The 18,887-nt window shown below is 40.2% G+C and overlaps 1 protein-coding gene across 3 annotated transcripts in view; it reads left to right on the top strand.

Moving 5' to 3' along the window:
- The window catches only part of LOC131246013 (MLO-like protein 1), a 41,871-nt gene extending 23,796 nt beyond the window's left edge, over positions 1-18,075 (top strand). For 2 of the 3 annotated variants that reach the window (XM_058245867.1, XM_058245868.1), the window contains exons 10-14: positions 2,713-2,753; positions 14,061-14,270; positions 16,267-16,334; positions 16,465-16,525; positions 17,436-18,075. In XM_058245867.1, the coding sequence (XP_058101850.1) occupies positions 2,713-2,753; positions 14,061-14,270; positions 16,267-16,334; positions 16,465-16,525; positions 17,436-17,705 (650 nt within the window). In that variant the 3' untranslated portion in view covers positions 17,706-18,075. The remainder of the gene's footprint in view (positions 1-2,712; positions 2,754-14,060; positions 14,271-16,266; positions 16,335-16,464; positions 16,526-17,435) is intronic. The other variant, XM_058245869.1, reaches the window with a different exon arrangement.
- The last annotated feature ends 812 nt before the right edge of the window (positions 18,076-18,887 follow it).

Consider the following 18,887-nt stretch of genomic DNA (forward strand, 5'->3'; position numbering starts at 1 on the left):
CTAACCCTAAACCTAGAAATCTCAAATCTTCCTATTTTCCCCCATTACCAAACCCTAGTTCTTCACAACCTTCAATTGGACCCAAATCCCTACATTCCCTCCATCTAAATCCCTAATTCTCTTGTCCTAGTACCTAAACCCCTCAAACCCTTATCCAATTTACTCCACTATCCCTAATTTCATTTTTTTCCCTAATTCCCCTAAACCCTACCCTAGGTTGTATTAGATATTCCCTTTTGGAAATAGGTTTACCCCATGCTATTTGAATGTCCATACATCTATTAGATCTTAGTTTCCCTTATTTAATGGTATTGTAGGATGATGCTTGGTAACCTAGGCTTGAATTATGCACGATCTCCTTTTTGAATTTTGGTATTTGTGATGATGGTAGTAAGTTTTGTGATTTTTATTAATTAATTTAATTTTGCTTGTTGATCTCACACAATATTTGAGTTTCTGCATCGGTCCTACATCACATAGCCTTTTACCTTAGGGATGACAACCTCTACAACCTTACCAAAAACCCTGGAGAAATGGATGTCCATCCTGATGCAGGACATGAAAATTAAATATGATATGCGAGATTTCAGGCTTAAGATCACGTTAGTTCAGAAACAATTACACAAATTCCATATCCCACATGAAAGTCCAAACATTCAATTCGGGTCCAGGCCTACACATGATAGGGCTGGATCAATAAAAATTATGAACCAAACAATACTCAAAGATAAGAAATAATCATCCATGCATGCATAGTAATCAGTCCCTAATCTATGGGATTTAGAAATTCCAATTCGGGGAACCCTAGGGTAAGAAAATTGGCAAATAACTTAGGGAAAATGTAATCTAGGGCTAGGATTCATGAAAAACGGCTATGAGAGGATAAAAGAGGATAAAAACCTAAGCCAAAAAAGATGATCCCGCGTGTGGACAGCAACAATGGCCAGACAGAAGTGCGTGTGATCCCGGCTGCATATGTGTGGGGCCCACTATTCAGAAAAAGGCCACCTTGGCCCTGGTCGGCTAGGGATGGTCTCTAAAACCCCCAAATCTCAACTCGATCCGATGTACGGTTTGTGCGTGGTGCTCCGACGAAATTTCAACCCCCTTGCGAGCCGAAATCTGAAAACCTGCTATAATAAAGAAAACTGATGCAACAAATGATGAATTCGAAGCACGGATGGTAGTAGAAGATGGAAAAAAAAAAAAGAAATGATGGACAATGGGGTGAATCGGGATCGATGTGGCTTCGCACCATGGTAGTTAGCCCTTCGAAAAGGGAGGGCTTCGCACCCACTTTTGAATTCTTCCACAACTCACGAAGAGAGCACAAAAATAAAGTAGGAATTTTTTTATTAACTTCAATGAATCAAAAGAACTACAAGGGGTGCCTATTTATAGGAAAAATCCTATACTCCAAAACTCGCACCATGTGTGCAACCTATTACTTGGCGATGAAGTAAACTAAAATAAAAATCAAACGGAGAAATCTAAAGCGTTCACAATGTTCTAAATAATAACAATAAGCAAAACCTAAAATATGAAATCAATCCGACGAGTGGGCCACGATCATGAGATCCCATGATGGGCTTTTCTTGATTATCGGGCCCAATCTTTTGAACCAAACTTCGTCTTCTAAGTAAGAGGCCCTCCCTGGACGTCGTCATCGAGACAGATCGATGGTGGGGCCCTCCTACTTCGTGTGTACGTGCGTAGGTGAGGCGGTGTGCGTGCACGTATGCGCGAGATGTCCCCATCACATCCACTCCTCCGGGAAGCTCTTGACAAAGAGAGTGGGAAATTCCCTCAGAGGGTTGCTGGCCTTTGTCTTTATGCTAGATTGATTTTTTCTTCCTACCTTTACTTAGCAGGATCCAAACCCCAGAAGACTACCTTGATTGGAGGCCGGCACCCTCACCTCCCTAAATCGAGATGCTTCGGTTTGAACTCTGGAAAAACCTTAGACTGGGTGTCCTCTTCCACAACTTGCCTGCCTTTTACATTTGGACTCTCCATTCTCTTCCTTTGATCAATGTATTCTTGGATAAATTCCCCATTCAACTCCCCTTGGGCCAAGGATCTACCGTCCTGATCATGCACAAGGAGACTGGAAATCAAAGAGAAGCTTTGTGCCAAGGAGGGTCCCGACCAGACTCTTGAACCATTGTGGGGGTGGCCAGATCTTCCAAATCTCGAGCGGCCTGTTCGCAAAGGCGATCCTTGTCTGGCACCATCCCTCTTGACTGGATGAGTCTCCACCAAAATATTAGCATTATGATCGGGGATTCTGGAAGGGTTTGTGGAAGTACTGCACCAGGATGGGGATGGGTGGGGGGCTTCGGGATCGCCGAGAATGCCTCGATCGATGGGAGGTTCTCGAATAGGACGGCATCTCTACATATATTTAGCTATGCAATTAACAAAGCAGGGGACATACCAGGTACGGAGTAAGTCCCCAGACAGCATATTCAAATGGTTTAGATACTCCTGTCACAATTTGTGTAAAAAAGTAAGATATATATATATGTTTAACATGTGCTGTCCCATATTTTAGTTTGATGTTCTGGATTCATCTTGTAAACCTGCTGTTTTAGTTATAAATGACCAGTTAGTTAAGGGTTATGATTAAATGAAATTCAATGCTCCTTGTGGCATGTCCTGTACTGTTTGGTAATGCATCTATGCACTCACTCTTCTTATTCCCTGGTGCAGGTTGGCATACATATTTTTGGATAGCCTTCCTTCCACTGATTGTAAGTGTGCCTAACCTCTGAATTACTCTTCCCAGGTTAGCAACACTCTGTGCATATCATATGGGTGCATGTCTGCCTGAGCACACACTTTGCAAATGCATGCACAAAAATTTGTTCAAGTTTGAAACTATTCCAGTCTTTTCTATGGACAACTCAAATTAATTGATGAAGAAGTAAAAAGCAGGAAGATGAATCAAGGGATTGAGTACCCTCCAATGAGAACGGTCCACAAAATACTATCTTTTGGTATATTACAAGCGCCAACTTTCTACATTAGCTTTGCTTGGTAGAGCAAACAAAACTTTTAACCTTGAAGCTAAAAGATCCAGATCTTGGCCAAGTTGAATGCCAGTCTCCAAGGTTCCCCCTTTTGGTTTAGAAAAGTCCACATGCGAATGTTCTCCACAATTCCCTTCATGACCGCGCACCTTGTACAAGAACTTGAGAAAATGTGAAAGCCCTCTCAAGAGCCACAATCTTCACTCCAAATGTGATCAGTATTCCCGACAGGACTGGGAATCATAATTGATGAAGAAAAAAAGAGGGAAGATATATCCAAGGGATTGAGTGCCCTCCAATGAGAACATTCCCTGAGATACTATCTTTTGCTAAATTACAAGCACCAACATTAGCTTTGCTCAGTACAGCGAAAGAAACTTTTGACCTTGAAGCTAAAAGACCCAGATCTTGCCCAAGATGAACACTAGCCTCCAAGGTTCCCCTTTTGGTTTAGAAACCCACTTGCGAATGTTGTCAGCAATTCCTTCCATGACTGCACGCCTAGTACAAGAACTGGAGAAAATGTGAAGGCCTTCTCGAGAGCCACAATCTTCACTCCAAATGTGATCAGTATTCCCCACAGGACAGGGATCACCTAACCAAAAAAAGAAAACAAAAAATGTAAGAACTCCCATCCCTGAATGGCTTCATGAAACTATAGTACATCAAAACTGAGCTTCCAAACACCTTAAAAGGGTTTTCCTGATGATGCCTTGACATGCTCTTCAACATCTTGGAAGAAATAAGAATTTCCCGGTTGGAGAAAAGCTCCAATGCCGTAATTTTATCATGTTTTTTGCATATCTGAGCCCAGCCCACCGTGGAGCCATTAATATTTGTAAACACCTCTTGGAAAGTGGCTGTCAGATTATCAAATATAGACACATTCTTCTCCTTCCAAATACCTGTAGAATGGTGCAAGGAAGCGATCGTCAAAGCAAGTTGCCTCTCAAGCTCAAAGGTATATATACACCAATTCCACTCCTTCCAAATACCCCGTAAATCGACACAATAAGCAATCTGATTGCCACAACGACTTTCCTTCCAAACTGAATGGACCGTCCGTTAAAGATATAGGCCACCAATCACTGAAGAAACCAAAGTATATCAAGAAGGCCAAAGAATTTCCCTGAATCTTGCAGTCTGCATGACAAGTGATTAGTAAGAGTTGATCTACCAACTCTGCAGAAGCTTTTTGCCCAAAACCGCATTTTTGAGAATCTTCATTTGAAGGTGTCAGTTTCTCTCTGGTATCAGCCATCAAAATCTCATGTGTGTAAGCGAATATCATATTTTTTGTCTTTAAATGACTAGTTTCCATCTCTTCATGAATGCGAACTACTATATGGAAAATACTATTAACTAATGCAAGAGTTTTTTCCCCCTCCTTTTTAAGCAGTTCCTTTCACAAATTGATTTATATTATTTTATTATTTTTTCTTTGGTGGGTAAGCTGGGAAGGATTGAACCCCTGATCTCAATGTTACACACCTGAGGGCATCGCCGTGCTATGAGTGCTAAGACCAATTCTTTGTAGCAACTATTATGGTGAAGCCCAAACGCAGCTTGCATGACTGCGCACTCGCAAAAGAGCATGACCATCATAACTACATGTGTTGATAAAATCCTTCCAAAGAAGAGACTACAAATACTGGGTAGTTGGACAGAGAAAGTTCCTGACACTCGGAAAAGACAACTCTATTAGAGACTAAGGACCTGTTTGGCATGTCTTATCTAGTGTTCGAGTTGTCGGTATCGCTACAAGTTTCGCTAGCCAGAGATAAAGATATAATATTGTTATCGCCGATAATATTGCCAATAACTGGAAATGGTGGAATTTTTCAGTGAAACTTCAGGACATGCCTAAATACACATATTTACATATTTAGGAATGAAAAAATTGCAAAAAGAATGCATTAAATTAGAAGTTTCCATTCAATGGGGGCCAAAAGGCATGCGTTGTCATAAGAAATCACTCAAATAATAACCAAAATGAGTTTATATAATACAAATGCAAGCCTACAACAATTAAGACATGCAAAAGTAAATGAATTCAAAAAAATACACATTTCTAGCCATGTTTCATCCCCACATAAAGTGACGAGGTGGCTCGTAATCATTGTCCGGATCCCGTGACAGTGGAGAGTAGTACTGTTGCCCAACATGTTGGCAGTACTGTTCCCAAGTCATCCTCTGCTCGTAACAATTGAGGAACTCTCTTATGTACCTCTGATAGTCATCCTCCCCAAACTGTACTAGTATTCAGTGTAATAAGCCCAAATCATTTCAAGGGCTATGATGTTAGATCAAATCAAAATTTCATATAAGTTACAATTGAGGAAAGAGTCTGCAGATTGCTTACTGAGTAAACTTTACGGGCCCTATTGTGATTTATGTACTTTATCTACTCCGTCCATCATTTTAACATATAATTTAATGGCATATTGTAAAAAACGAAGCATATCCAAACCTTAAGGGCCTGTTTGATTTTCCAATCACCCAGTAAATGCACTATAAATTTGTCTAGTGGGGCAATTCCATCAAAGGTTTTTGGTGGTGTTCTATTATTTCCTATCATATGGTCCACTTAATAAATGGATAGGATTGTTTTTTTTAAGCATGCTATCATCATCATCATGGTGGGGCTCACTTAGTGTGTGGTTGGATGGCACATGCAGAGCAAGGCGGAGGATCAAAGAAGCACTAGTGAATAAGCAGGTGAATGACTTGTAGACGAAGCTTATAATTCTACCAGGACTCGTAGACGACCTACTAATCTATAATCTATTGATATTAGGAAACCTCCTTCGGTCGGAATTGTCTACAACACTTTTACTAGGCGAGTTAAACAAATGAGATCTGTTGGGCCCACTTTGTTGATAGAATATGTAAATCTGCTCCATCCATCGGATGAGAACCATTATTTGAACCGTACAAACGAAAAATCAGCCTTATAGAAAACTGAAGTGGGCTACACCAATCAAAACAATGTAAAATTTCTCTTAAAACCACTGAGTTTACGTGGTGGGAGCCCCTTGATTTGTGTAGCAGGCTCATCTTTTTTGCATCTTAACTTCATCTCAGTGAGATAAACGTGGTTAACGGGTTTGATGAAAGATAAGCATTATGGTGGGCCTCAGCACCGATGCTTCAAGTGGACCCCACCATAGAAAATAGTGGGGATAGTGACTTCCACCATTCAAAACTTCTTAGGGGCCACAATAGTTTCCGATGAAGCTGATATTTTTATTTTCACTTCATCTATCTCTATGTTAACTTATGAATAGGATAGATCTCAAAAATACATCACTGTGGGCCCTATAAATGTTTCAACGGTGGGTGTGACGACTCCCACGATTTTCTGTGGTGGGTCCACTTGAAATTTAGATCTATCTCATTCTCTTTGTAATGGCCATAAAACGATCTCTAAAAATGGTTGGACGGTATGGATACAACACATGCATCATGGTGGGGTCCACAGAGCTTAGTGACGCCACTTCAGTAGCGATTTGGCTGCTGACCTTGTCAGTATCCAATCCGCGCCCGTTTCAATGGCAGGGCATTCAATCCTCCACTGCTTTTTACAGTGTGGTCCACTTGATTTTTGGATGTCTTATTTCTTGGATCAAGACTTATGACAAGCTCACCAAGTGGAAGGACGGTTTGGATATAACTCATACCTCATCATGGGACCCACAGAACTTGGTGAAGTCACACAGTGGTAATTAAATCACTACCATTGAAAAATTCTTAGGGACCACAGAAGTTTTAGATCAAGATTATATTTGTTTTTTCACTCCATCCAGGTGTATACGACCATATCAAGGGGTTGGATGTAAAATAAACAATACAGTGGGCCCTAGGAAGGTTTCAACGGTGGGCGTCCTTAGCATCATTGCTTCCTTGAGCTTTGGATATGGTTCATTTTTGGCAACATGTCCTAAAATAAAATCACAAAACAGATGGATGGGGAGGATTTCTCACAAACATCACAGTGGGCCCCACCTGAGTTTGCAGCGGAGGAACGGGAAAGGCTTTCGCAGGAAATCTGCGTCCTTGATCCGCGCCCATCCACTGCGGAAACGGATTGGGTACTCCCCCTGCCACCAGCCAATGGCTGGTGGTCGGTGCTCTGTGGGCCCCACCACGAGGTATGTGTTTCATCCATGCCGTCCATCTATTTTTATAGATATTTTATGGTATGAGAAAAAAAAAAAAAGAGGTATATCCCGATCTCAATTGGACCACATTATAGGAAACAATGTTGAATGAACTTTGACCATTAAAAACTTTTTGGGGGCCATAAAGGTTTTGGAACAACCTGATCTTTGTTTTTTCCCTTCATCTGGGTCTGTATGACCTAATTAACAAATTGGATGTCAAATAAACAGTACAGTGGGCCTTAGGAGTATTTAAATGGTGGATATCCACTCACTATTATTTTCTTGTGGTGTGGTCCACTTGAGACCCTTTTCCCTCTCGATTTTGGTATAAAGCCCTACAATGATCTGTAAAAATGGATGAACGGAATGGATAAAACATTACATCACGGTGGGCCCCACAGAGCCCTACCTGGATAGATTACAATCCAGGTGGCGGTAGGACGAAAAATCGGATTGCGTATTGAGTTAGTCAGTACCATTAGCGTACTGAGTAAACACTGTGGTGTCTGTGGTCCCACCATGATGCATCTATTTCATCCATGCCATCGATCCATTTTTCTAGATCATTTTATGATAACAGTCCAAAAATGAGATAGATCAAAATCTCAAGTGGACCACACAATTTTGATTGAACGCCTACGGTCTACCATTAAGAACTTCTCGTGGGCTACGAAAGTTTTGGATCAAGCTAATATTTCTTTTTTTCCCTTCACCCAGGTATGTAAGACCTAATCAACGGCTTGGATATCAAATAAACATTACAGTGGGCCCAGGAGGTTTTAAATGGTGGACATTTAATCACTACTGTTTTCCCGTGGTGTGGTCCACCTGAGTTTTAGATCTACCTCATTTTTTGGATCAAGTTCTAAAATGATATTTAAAAATTAATGGACAACATGGATACAACAGATGCATCATGGTGGGGCCCACGGAGCACCGACCTGCACCGTCAAAGTGCCAAACCCCCCCCCCCCCCCCCCCCAAATTTGTAAATAACTCTGCAAATCCCTCTCCCCATCCAAAATTTTCGAAAATTCATCCCCTTCCCACCAATTTCTTCAGATTTTCAACCCGAAAATCCCTCTCCCTCATCCCAAATTTAAAAAATTTTCCAACAAGATCTCGGCCTGCAAGCCGATTCTTTTCTGGAGAAGTTGCCAAAGGATTTTTCGACGGAAAAATAGATTTTTTTGGAGTTGAATCTTACCGGAAAGTTGCCGATCTGCACTTAACAGTTGTGAATTCGCGTCTTCAAACAGATTCGGGCGAAAAATAGGTATTTTTTGTGTTTTTTATTTTTGATTTCGACGATTTTATCGCCGACAACATCCCCCTTTTATCGATAAAGGTGGGCTGTTGGCTACAGTTCCCACCCGTGGTTGGTGGGAATAGTGAAATATTGGCGACATTTCGAAAATATCGATAATCCGATATTATCGGTGAGATTATCGGCGATACCTGGCACCGAAACGAATAAATGGGGTTTCGGTATTGCTAGCTCAGCGATACCGATATTATCGGCGACAATTCGATATTGTTGCCGATAATTTAAACATTGGTCTTATCTAATCCAATAAGAGCTATTCTAATAAGACTATCTGATCTAGCTCTTGGTGTATAATAAGCTCATTTGGAAAATTCACTTTTTTCAGACCTGAAAAAAACACTTATTTGAAATTAAGCACATTTGGTAAAACATTCAAATAAGAGCTTTTTTATTTTTACTTTTTAAATTTTTTTTTTTTTTTTTTAAGGGTGGCTACTTTCATTTTTAAAGATTGCGACAACAATTTCTCAAACAAGCATGCCTTTTCCTGCATCTTACCTTGGATGTTGGTCGTCCATCATTTTAGACATTGGATGTGGATTATCCATCATGTGGAGCCCACCTTTGATGTGGACTGTCCATGTGGTTCAAACATCCGAAGTGGGTTGTCCATCATGCGGGGAGCCTTGGATGTGGACCATTCATCATATGGGGCTGACCTTTGATGTGGACCATTCATTGTGTGGGGCCCACCTTGATGTAGGTCATCCATCATGTGGGGCCCACTATCTATGTCAATTGTCCTTCATTCATCATGAGGGCCAACCTTTGATGTAAATTGTCCATTATATGGGGCTCCACCTTGATGCGAGTCATCTATTGTGTGAGGCCACACTTTGATGTGGGTCGTCCATCATGTGGGGCCACATTTTGATGTGGGCCATCCATTGTGTGGGGCCCACTTTTGATGTCCAACCATCGTGTGGGCTGCACCTTTTATGTGGATCATCCATCATGGTGGGCCACTTTGGATATGGGTTGTCCATCATGCGAGACCTTGGATGTGGACCATCCATCAGGTGGGGCCCACTTGATGGGGATCGTCCATTGCACGGGGCTACACTTTGATGTGGGCCATCCATTATGTGAGGCCCCCTCCATCCATCATGTGGGCCTACCTTAATTTGGACCATTCATTATGTGGGGCCCCACCTTCAATATCCACCATCCATCATGTGGGTCCCACCCTTGATGTGGATTGTCTGTAAGGTGGAGCCCACTTTATGTGGATAGTCCATGCGGGGCCACACTTTGATGTGGGGCCCTCCTTTAATGTGAACCATGCATTATGTGGGCCCTCCTTGATGTGGACCATTCATCATGTGGGGCCCCACCTTTAATATGGGTCATTCATCATGTGGGTCCACCTTCAATGTCCACCATCCATGATGTGGGTCCCACCTTTGATGTGGATCGTCCATCAGGTGGAGTCCACACTTGATGTGGGCCTTCCATCGTATGGGGCCCACCTTTGATGTTGTCCATTATGGGCGCCCACCTTGACATGTATCATTCATCATGTGGCCCACTTACGAGAGAGGGAGAGGGAGAGGAGAAGCCACTAACAAGAGGAATAGAGGGAGATTGCAAAGAGATATGTAAGGATTTTTTCGGTATTTTAAAAAATTGATAAAAGCCCTAACCTCTACTTGTGTAAGCTCAATAAGCTCTAAAAGAAAAGGTGAACCCTCCCTAGCTTATGAAATTAGAGTTTATTTGCTACTTTCTAAATACATAAGCTGCATAATTAAACATTTACCAAACAATCTAAAAGCTTATATTTTAGAAATAAACCAATATGCTCTTATTTGTAGAGATGCCAAATGCCCCCTAAGAGAGTGCAAAGGGATCTGTCAAAGCTTTAAAAGCAATGTCCAGGATCACCTGTGCTGCATCTTTCCTGCTGTCACACTTGAGAAGATTACTCTAATGAGGAATTATAGGATCCTCAACTTGAGGCTTCATTCAGTATATTTGGGTTTTCAGTTCTGACAAATGGCGCCCAAATGGATCAATCATCCAGACCACTGATCTCTTGCATTCCACCATGCATGGACTATGTACCAAAAACATCCAAGTTTGGAAGGTTTTAGGCGCTAATTTTGGAAATTTTCAGTTGAATATGGGCTGTTGTTGTATTCTCTTTTGTCATGTCGAGGACATTTTCAAGGAGTGATCTAAACTTCTGAAACGTGGGTCTTACTTTTCAGAATAAAAAACCATTGTATATTGTTCAAACCCTCAAGTCAAGGATCCTACATTTTCTCTTAAGAACCCTGACACCGTACTTTGTCTTTGTTGGCTTAAAGCCACTTAAAAAAGTGGCGGACTAAACAAAAGGTGCTAACACATGCATGTAGTTTGTATCTCCAATTCATGTCACGCCATGCATGCTCCACTTTTCAGAAATCAAAACTAGTGTATATTGTTCAAAGCCTTAGGTCGAGGATCCTACAATTTCTCAATAACAAAGAACCCTGACACCTTACTCTTATCTCTTAGCTTAAAGCCACTTAAAATGGCGGTGAGGTAAACAAAAGGTGTCACACATGCATGTAGTTTGCATCTCCAAATCATGTCAAACCATAGCATATTATGTTTCGCCATTTGCATAGTTTGTAGCTGTTAGGATTTTTAGACATGTGGCAGAATTTAAGTTTTTTTTTTTCAAAAATCCAGATTAAGTTATTTTAGCCCTAGAGATCACCGTCTAGATTTTATGCAGTTTATAGAAAAAAAAAAAAAAAATCACAGAATTCTAGAAGTGGAATTACCTTATTGAAGAAACTGCAAAACCATCGATGTTGATCTATCAAAGTGGGTCTCTCCTTGACCTATCATTGATAGAGGAGAAGAGGAGAGCCAACCCTCTAAGTAGGGCTGAGGTAGCACATGAGAGTTGTCCGACATTGGATCCCAGATGTTGACATGTGGGCATGTGAAGGAGGGAGGAGAGAGAAGGGAGAAGGCTCTCTCTCTCTCTCTCTCTCTCTCTCTCTCTCTCTCTTATGTGGTGAGGCTCTAAGGGAGCTAGGGACTAGGAATTAGAGCCATAGGAAGGTGCTAGTATGGTGTTCTGCCACCCTACAATTTTTTGTTCCCTATGCTGCATTGGAAGTTTGTGATCTAGCCGTAATCCTGTACCCAAATTGACCAAATCCCTCCACTATCCATGGCTATTCACCCTTGATCCAATTCCCTTGCAAACCAAGTAGTGGACCACAAGATCTCAACCGTCAGTAGTGCTGTCAAAATCTTATGATTTACGATTTACAATTTACGATTTGAGTCAAATCTTAAGCAAAACGATTTGAATCCCACCTTTGAATCCCTTTTTATATGAATCCTTCGATTTTATAATTTGAATCCTACAATTTACGATTCAAATCCCAATTTATTATTCGAATTATACTTGTTTTCTTCCATTTTAAGCTTCACTTGGCTTTCATTTAATATTTTTAAATTGGTGGGGGCTTTAAGAATCCTTTAGAAAAAAATTATTTAAAAAGAAAAGAATAATTTAGAAAAGGTTAATTATTTTATTTTATTTTATTTTTATTATAAGAGATTAAATGTATACGTTCTCTTCAGTGTTAAATCCTAGAGCCTTTTTTAAAATTGATTTATTACTTCATAATTGGTCAAAATACTAAATTGATGTATGGCTCATCTAAAATGTTTTTATGGATGGTTATCATCATGTTGGCTTATATGTATTATGGAATGATGGTTAGAAATCAAAATATCTTTTTTAATCAGTCTCCCTAATCAAATGCCGCTTTTCTAGTGTATGTTTTTTAAGAAAAAATTCTTGAAAGAGAAAAAAGGAAAGATGAGAATCCTTTAACACTATCATGGCATGGTATTACTTGTGCGTTTTGAATCTTTTGATGGCAAAAGGATGATTGTTGAGTTTTTAATTTATTTTTTTTTCTGATTTATTTATATTTTTCATATTTTTAAGAAAATCATAAAAAATCTTACGATTTACAACATGATTTGCAATTTGATAAGATTAAACCCCTATTATGATTTGCGATACGATAACGATTTTGACAACATTGACCGTTGAAATTATCATCAAGTGTGGTTAAAACAAAAGATCAACGATTGAAAACATTTGTAAAACCATTAAAACTTTTGAGTGTTGGGCCCAGTTGAAAAACCACTCAATGGATGTTCCAATCTACTAGCTCTCAGCCATAGTATTGTTGTTAGGTAACCAGTGGATTCCTTATTGGATCACATGAACCTCAACTGTTTCTTAATGCATTTACCCAACAACACCCTCATATGAACCACTGTGATTGGCTCCATAAGTGAGCTAGGGCACATTACAGTAGGAACTTGAACTCCTCATGTCTTTAGGTCTAAGGATTAATCAAAGCTAGTAACATAAGTCGATCTGGACCAAGCATGATCGGCCTCTTGATCTAGAGACTTGAAGGTGATCCTCCAATGCAAGTATCCAAGGGTCCAAGATCCTATATCCGTGGACAATATCACTCCCATGTGGGGTAGGGCAAAGGCACACTAACTCGCCGTTGAACCCAATGGTGTAAATCTTCCATCCTGACTCATCATTGGTCTCCACAGGATGACCACATAATAATAACCGTAGGTTCATCCTAAAACCTGTTAGGTGGTCATGGAACATCGAGGTATTGAGATCCATGGAACACCCAACTCCCCCTTGGCTAGTTGTCATTCTGCCCAAACTCAAGCACCCTAGGACAAAAGAAAAAACCCTCTCTCTTTTAAACCTGTTCTCATTTGTGATTAAGGTAAACCCACAAATTAATTATGGCATAATAACATGTCATACAAGACCCATGGTCATTGCGATCCACGGACAAGATCATCAAAATCAACAGTCAAGATACACATTATCAATGGATAAGGTTCACATTGGCTTTCCAAGGTACACAACCCTAACAGTAGCATTACTCTTGTGGATGATCTATAACAATTATGATGATAGTTCTTTTTGAGTCTTATGCATGCAATATGCTTTTCCAATGATTTTGCTTGTAATACATATAGTGGCTTGAATTTCTTATTTGGTATATATTTTGCTGACGGGTAAACTCATAATCTTTGAGATCTCTTATACATTCTTTGATATCCATTTGTCACACTATCTTTATTGTTTGGCTTCTTTCTTCTCTATCTGCAACTGAATGTTATTACTTCAGTCACTTACCTTCTTCTTATGAGGGTATGAGGCTATGAGCACAAAGAGGGATAAATTGGGAGGTTGCAACATACCATGATCAACAATGACTAATGGATCCGGATGCTTTGTTATGAGTGTCATCATCTGCATATGACATCCGTATTTCCATGCATGTTTCTATCCCATGAATGGTATGTGGGATGCATTCATACTCATGATGACAGTTAAGGTGCTTGTCTATGTGCACATTCATGCAAGTAGGCAAGTCTATGGGCATATGTATATGGATCACACATGCCTGATTTTTTTCAAGACTGAAATGTGACTTCTCTTTTTAATTTTTTTATTTTCATTTTTGGCAGCTTCTACTTGCTGTGGGGGCTAAGCTGGAATATATAATAACTAGGTTAGCCCATGATGTTGCTGAGAAACATGTGGCTGTTGAAGGGGACTTGGTGGTTCAGCCTTCAGATGACCACTTCTGGTTCCATAGTCCCCGTCTTGTCCTCTATTTGATCCATTTCATACTCTTTCAAAATGCTTTTGAGATTGCATTTTTCTTCTGGATACTGGTAAGTGAGCATGTGCAACTCCATTACCATGATGTGTTCTGATTGCTTCACAAACATGTAGGGTTTTTTCCTAGCAGACTGTAAAATTCCAACAAGAAGACGTTTTAATCCATTTCAGACTGTCAAACTCGTAGTTTGCCTCTTGGATTATATCTAGTCCAAATTCACATTAATTATATGCCTCTAAAAATCTGATCAATGTACTTCCGTTGGACGCTCATTGGGCACCCAAAAGCTAGGCCATCAATCAAATAGTTAGGATAATCTCATTACTGTGATTTTCAAGCTATAATCCAATTAAGAGGTGGCCTATCAATTGGACGGTCTACATTTTATGTTCATTCAGCCTTTTGAGAAATCATAGTCCTGAACTCGACAATGTACCCCATCTCTATTGTTCCACAATGCGCTCATCAATCTGGACCTTTCAACTGATTTCCTATCTCTTGAATGGGTAGCCTATCAATTGGGCAGTCTACATTTTATGTTCATTCAGCCTTTTGAGGAATAATAGTCCCGAACTCTATAATGTACCCCATCTCTATTGTTCCGCAATGCGCTCATCAATCTGCACCTTTCAACTGATTTCCTACCTCTTGGATGGGCCACCTTCCAAAAATGACATCGATACAGTCCTTAATTGCTGAATATATAGAAAAATAATGTGTTAATTATGATAAAGGATTAGGCAACAGATTGGTTGCTTAGGATCATCTATTCAGTCCTTGTTGTCACGTTTTGATTTGGCGGAGTCTTCCTTCCGGCAATTTTACTGTCCAATCTTTCGTTAAGTGTTTAGGCGAAGTTGTTTCCCCTTTGTTGGCTCCTCATCCTTTCCATTCTTGGTCTTATGGAGCCCCTCCCAAGGTGGCGGTGTTTGTCTGGCTTTTGGGTTGGAAGCGAATTCTCACCATCGATAATTTTCAAAGGAGGGCTTTAATATTACCTGATATGTGCTTATTGTGTGAAGAGAAAGCGGAGTCGATTGATAATTTATTCTTTCATTGTTCATTCGCCTCTAAAATTTGGGCTCATTTCTTTGCCTTTCTTCATGTGGATTGGGTCATGCCGAGTTCGGTTGATGATTTCATGTGGGCTTGGCATGGAGGAGGGGTGGGTAAAGTGGAGCAAGCGAAGTGGAGATTGATTCTTATGGGGTTTTTTTGGGCTATTTGGGGGGCCAAAAAATGGTCATTGTTTTCGAAATGAAAGTCCAAGGGTAGATGGTGTTATTAGGAGGATTAAAGGGTTAGTGTCAAGTTGGGCGGTGTTTGTAAAAGCCAGCGGTTCCGGTGATCTTTTTCCTACCTTTGGGTAGTGTGGTCTTGTATTCTTTTCCGCTTTGCAGGCTGTTTATAAATTTTTGTTATCTTCAAAAAAAAATTTACTGAGTGAACTTCAACAAAATTCACCTAGGTGGTGGGCCTTTGAAACCATCAAGTCATTACCATTTTGAGTCAGACTTTGAAGTTTCGCTTCTCAAAGCTCTAGAATCCATAGGATTGTGTATTTTGCCATGGATGAGCAGGAAATATGCTAAATTTATCTACTGGTACTTTATGAGGCTGGGTCGGGACTTGGGAGAAACAGCATATTTTATTCTTCCCAGCAATGATACTGGTGGGGCCCAGCCTAAAGCCATTGTTCTTATGGGCCACGTCATATGATGGGCCTTGCCCTAATATCTTCCCTAACATATGATCCTAACCAGTTGATGGAATTCGATAAATATAACCCATGGTCCATGTTTAGGCAGTTAGGATTGTCTGATGGGGGAAATTTTGGGATGCCTCCAATCCACCATGGAGCCAAACTACTTGGATCACCAGAGGGTGCCACCTGTACAGTTTGTTGGGCTGAACAAAAACTGAAAACCGAGCAGTGTCTCCTCGAATAAAATAGAAGTAATCTGCTGCTGACATACCCCACTCTTGCAATGAATTTAGATAACTGGTCCAATGAATCACTGCAAACTACTAATAATTGTCATGTGCAGACCTCATTTGGATTTGACTCTTGCATCATGGGACAGGTTCGTTATATTGTCCCCAGGCTTATAATTGGGTTAGCGTCTTCTCACCTCTCTTAACATCCATCATCAGGCCATCGTTCTCATTGTATTCATATTACTTTTCAAGTACAGATTATACATGTATTTATGAATATTGATGTGCTGCTGTTTTTTATGGTATAGGGTGATTATTCAGTTACTTTGTAGCTACAGCACCCTTCCACTCTATGCCATTGTCACCCAGGTGAGTTGCAATTCACATAAAAAATAAAATAAAATAAAATCTTTTTACAGTGGATACCACTGTAAGCTTTACAGTGGATATGGGGCACGCGATGTACTTTCACGATCCAACCTGTCTATCAGATGTGTCACCTCCAAAAGCCCCTAGCACCACCAAAAACTCAGGCCCATCCAAAACTTATGTGGCCTACAGCAGAAGGATCAAGCTAGAGGGAACACCCACCCTTGAATTCCACAGTGGCCCACCTGAGTTGCAAAACAGACTGAATCTTGGCATGCCCCTTCATCTGGACTGGATGAAAGGTCTGAATGGTCTTTGATTATATATAAAAACACGGTGGGTCCCCCCATGCTAATCAATGGTGGGTGTTCCCTCACAATATGTTCCCTGTGCTGTGGCCTATCCGAGTTTTGGATCAGTCTGGTTTTTGGGCTCTCGAGGTTTTCTGAGGTGATGTATCTTATGGACAGGTTAGATTCTGTGAACGCATTAGTGGACCCCACATCTACCTTGTACCAACCTTGTGGATGTGCCAGTACAACTGGAGCATGCCCCTTTTTATCGCATTTGGATGCTCAATTTAAATGAATTGCAATAACTAAATCCTATAAATATGAAATGACCAACATGGGGCTAGCCCCAATCCACAATGAGGGACTAGCCCTGAGAGTACAGCCACAATTGTTTGGAGTCTAGCTTGCAACCCATTGAATTCTAGTCAAGGTTTGTTTGTCACTATGAACAGAAACAGTGTGATGCCCTTTTTTTCTTGTTTTTTTTTGGTTGCACTCCAGAATTAATATATTGCGTTGCACAATTCAGTTCAATTGAACAATCCAAGCACTCCCTCAAAGAGCTCCATACTGATGATGAGATTTTTTTATTTTTATTTTTCCCTTCAAAAATGAAGATGGGGAGTTCATTCAAGAGGGTGATCTTCGAGGAGCATGTACAAGAGGGCCTTGTTGGCTGGGCCCAGATGGCAAAGAAGAGAAAGGGGGTCTCCAAACACCCTAATCCCCAGGATGGCCCCTCTCAGGCCATATCAACTCACCCGTCTTCTATGGGACTTCAGTTGCAAAAGATGGGACAGAAAGAATCCATAATGGAAGAAGGAATTGCTGGACCTGTTATTGATCCATTAATTGCTTCAAAGAACAGTCAAACATCAGCACCATGACCCTCTTGAGCAATGACCGGTTTTGTGGTGCTCGTCTTCTGAAATACTGATTTGAAAAAATCATATCCCCAACATACTATTTGCGTATGGCATTGACAGCCTTGATTTGTATCATACTAGTGAAAATGCAGTGCGAAACTAGTGACAATGGTGTTGAAATGCATAGCGTAGCCAGTAGTGCAACTTTCTCCTACGGCATGGTATGCTTGTGTTTATATTTCATACAGGAAAGGAAATGTTATCAACTTTCTCCAACGGCATGGTATGCTTGTGTTTATATTTCATACAGGAAAGGAAATGTTATCGTTATTGTAGTAGGTTATTGTAGAAATTTGAGAAGGAAAAAAAAAAAAAAAAACAAAATAAAAATTATTATGGAAGCAAGTAGGAATTTTTAAAAAACAGTTGTTTTAGTGATTTTTTGTTTGGGAATGCTCTTGGAGTGCCAAAACTTAATAGTGCTTCTAGTTGCATTGGCTCATTTGGATATTGCAATCAATCAACCTGAACTGTTTATAAAGTCCCGAACACATGAACATGTTGGACACAGGCCTGTGGGGCCCACTTATGGGCAACCACTTGTGGGTGGGTCCCACATATCTTTCCTACTTCTCTCTTTCGGTAATTTGTTTCAAAATTTTAAATTCAAATTGAATCTGAAATACAATTTTGGATGAGGGAGAGATACGGAAGACGTTGGATTATATAGGGATAGTTCTTATACCATCCAAACACATCCCTTATCTTTGGATCCCTGAAAAGCTTTTCTCGACGAGGGTAAGTAATTCTGTAATTCCGATAGTTCATAGAAAAAAGTAGATATGCTAGTAATATATATATATGATATGTCAATCATGTTTGTCCCTAACACCATATAAACCATTGATTGTAATTCAAGGTCATTTTTACTGCATAATCAGAGGGGTGATCAGGCCCATGTGCTCCTGCAGTGGTTAGGTGGGCAGTTGGACTTGCACCATTTATCTTTGGCTTTTGCAATTGTTCCATATCGTGTAGACGGTCAAATCACGTGGACCCACTCTTTTAGGCAGTGGTATCAAAACAACTTAATGCCAGATCTTTGTTTTTGGTGGAATATCCGAATTGAGATAAGTATGCATTTATTATTAAATATGAAAATTTATCATTTTTTTAATGTGCTTTTTATATATATATATTATT

The sequence above is a fragment of the Magnolia sinica genome, chromosome 5 (assembly GCF_029962835.1).
Source record: "Magnolia sinica isolate HGM2019 chromosome 5, MsV1, whole genome shotgun sequence".
NCBI lineage: Eukaryota > Viridiplantae > Streptophyta > Magnoliopsida > Magnoliales > Magnoliaceae > Magnolia > Magnolia sinica.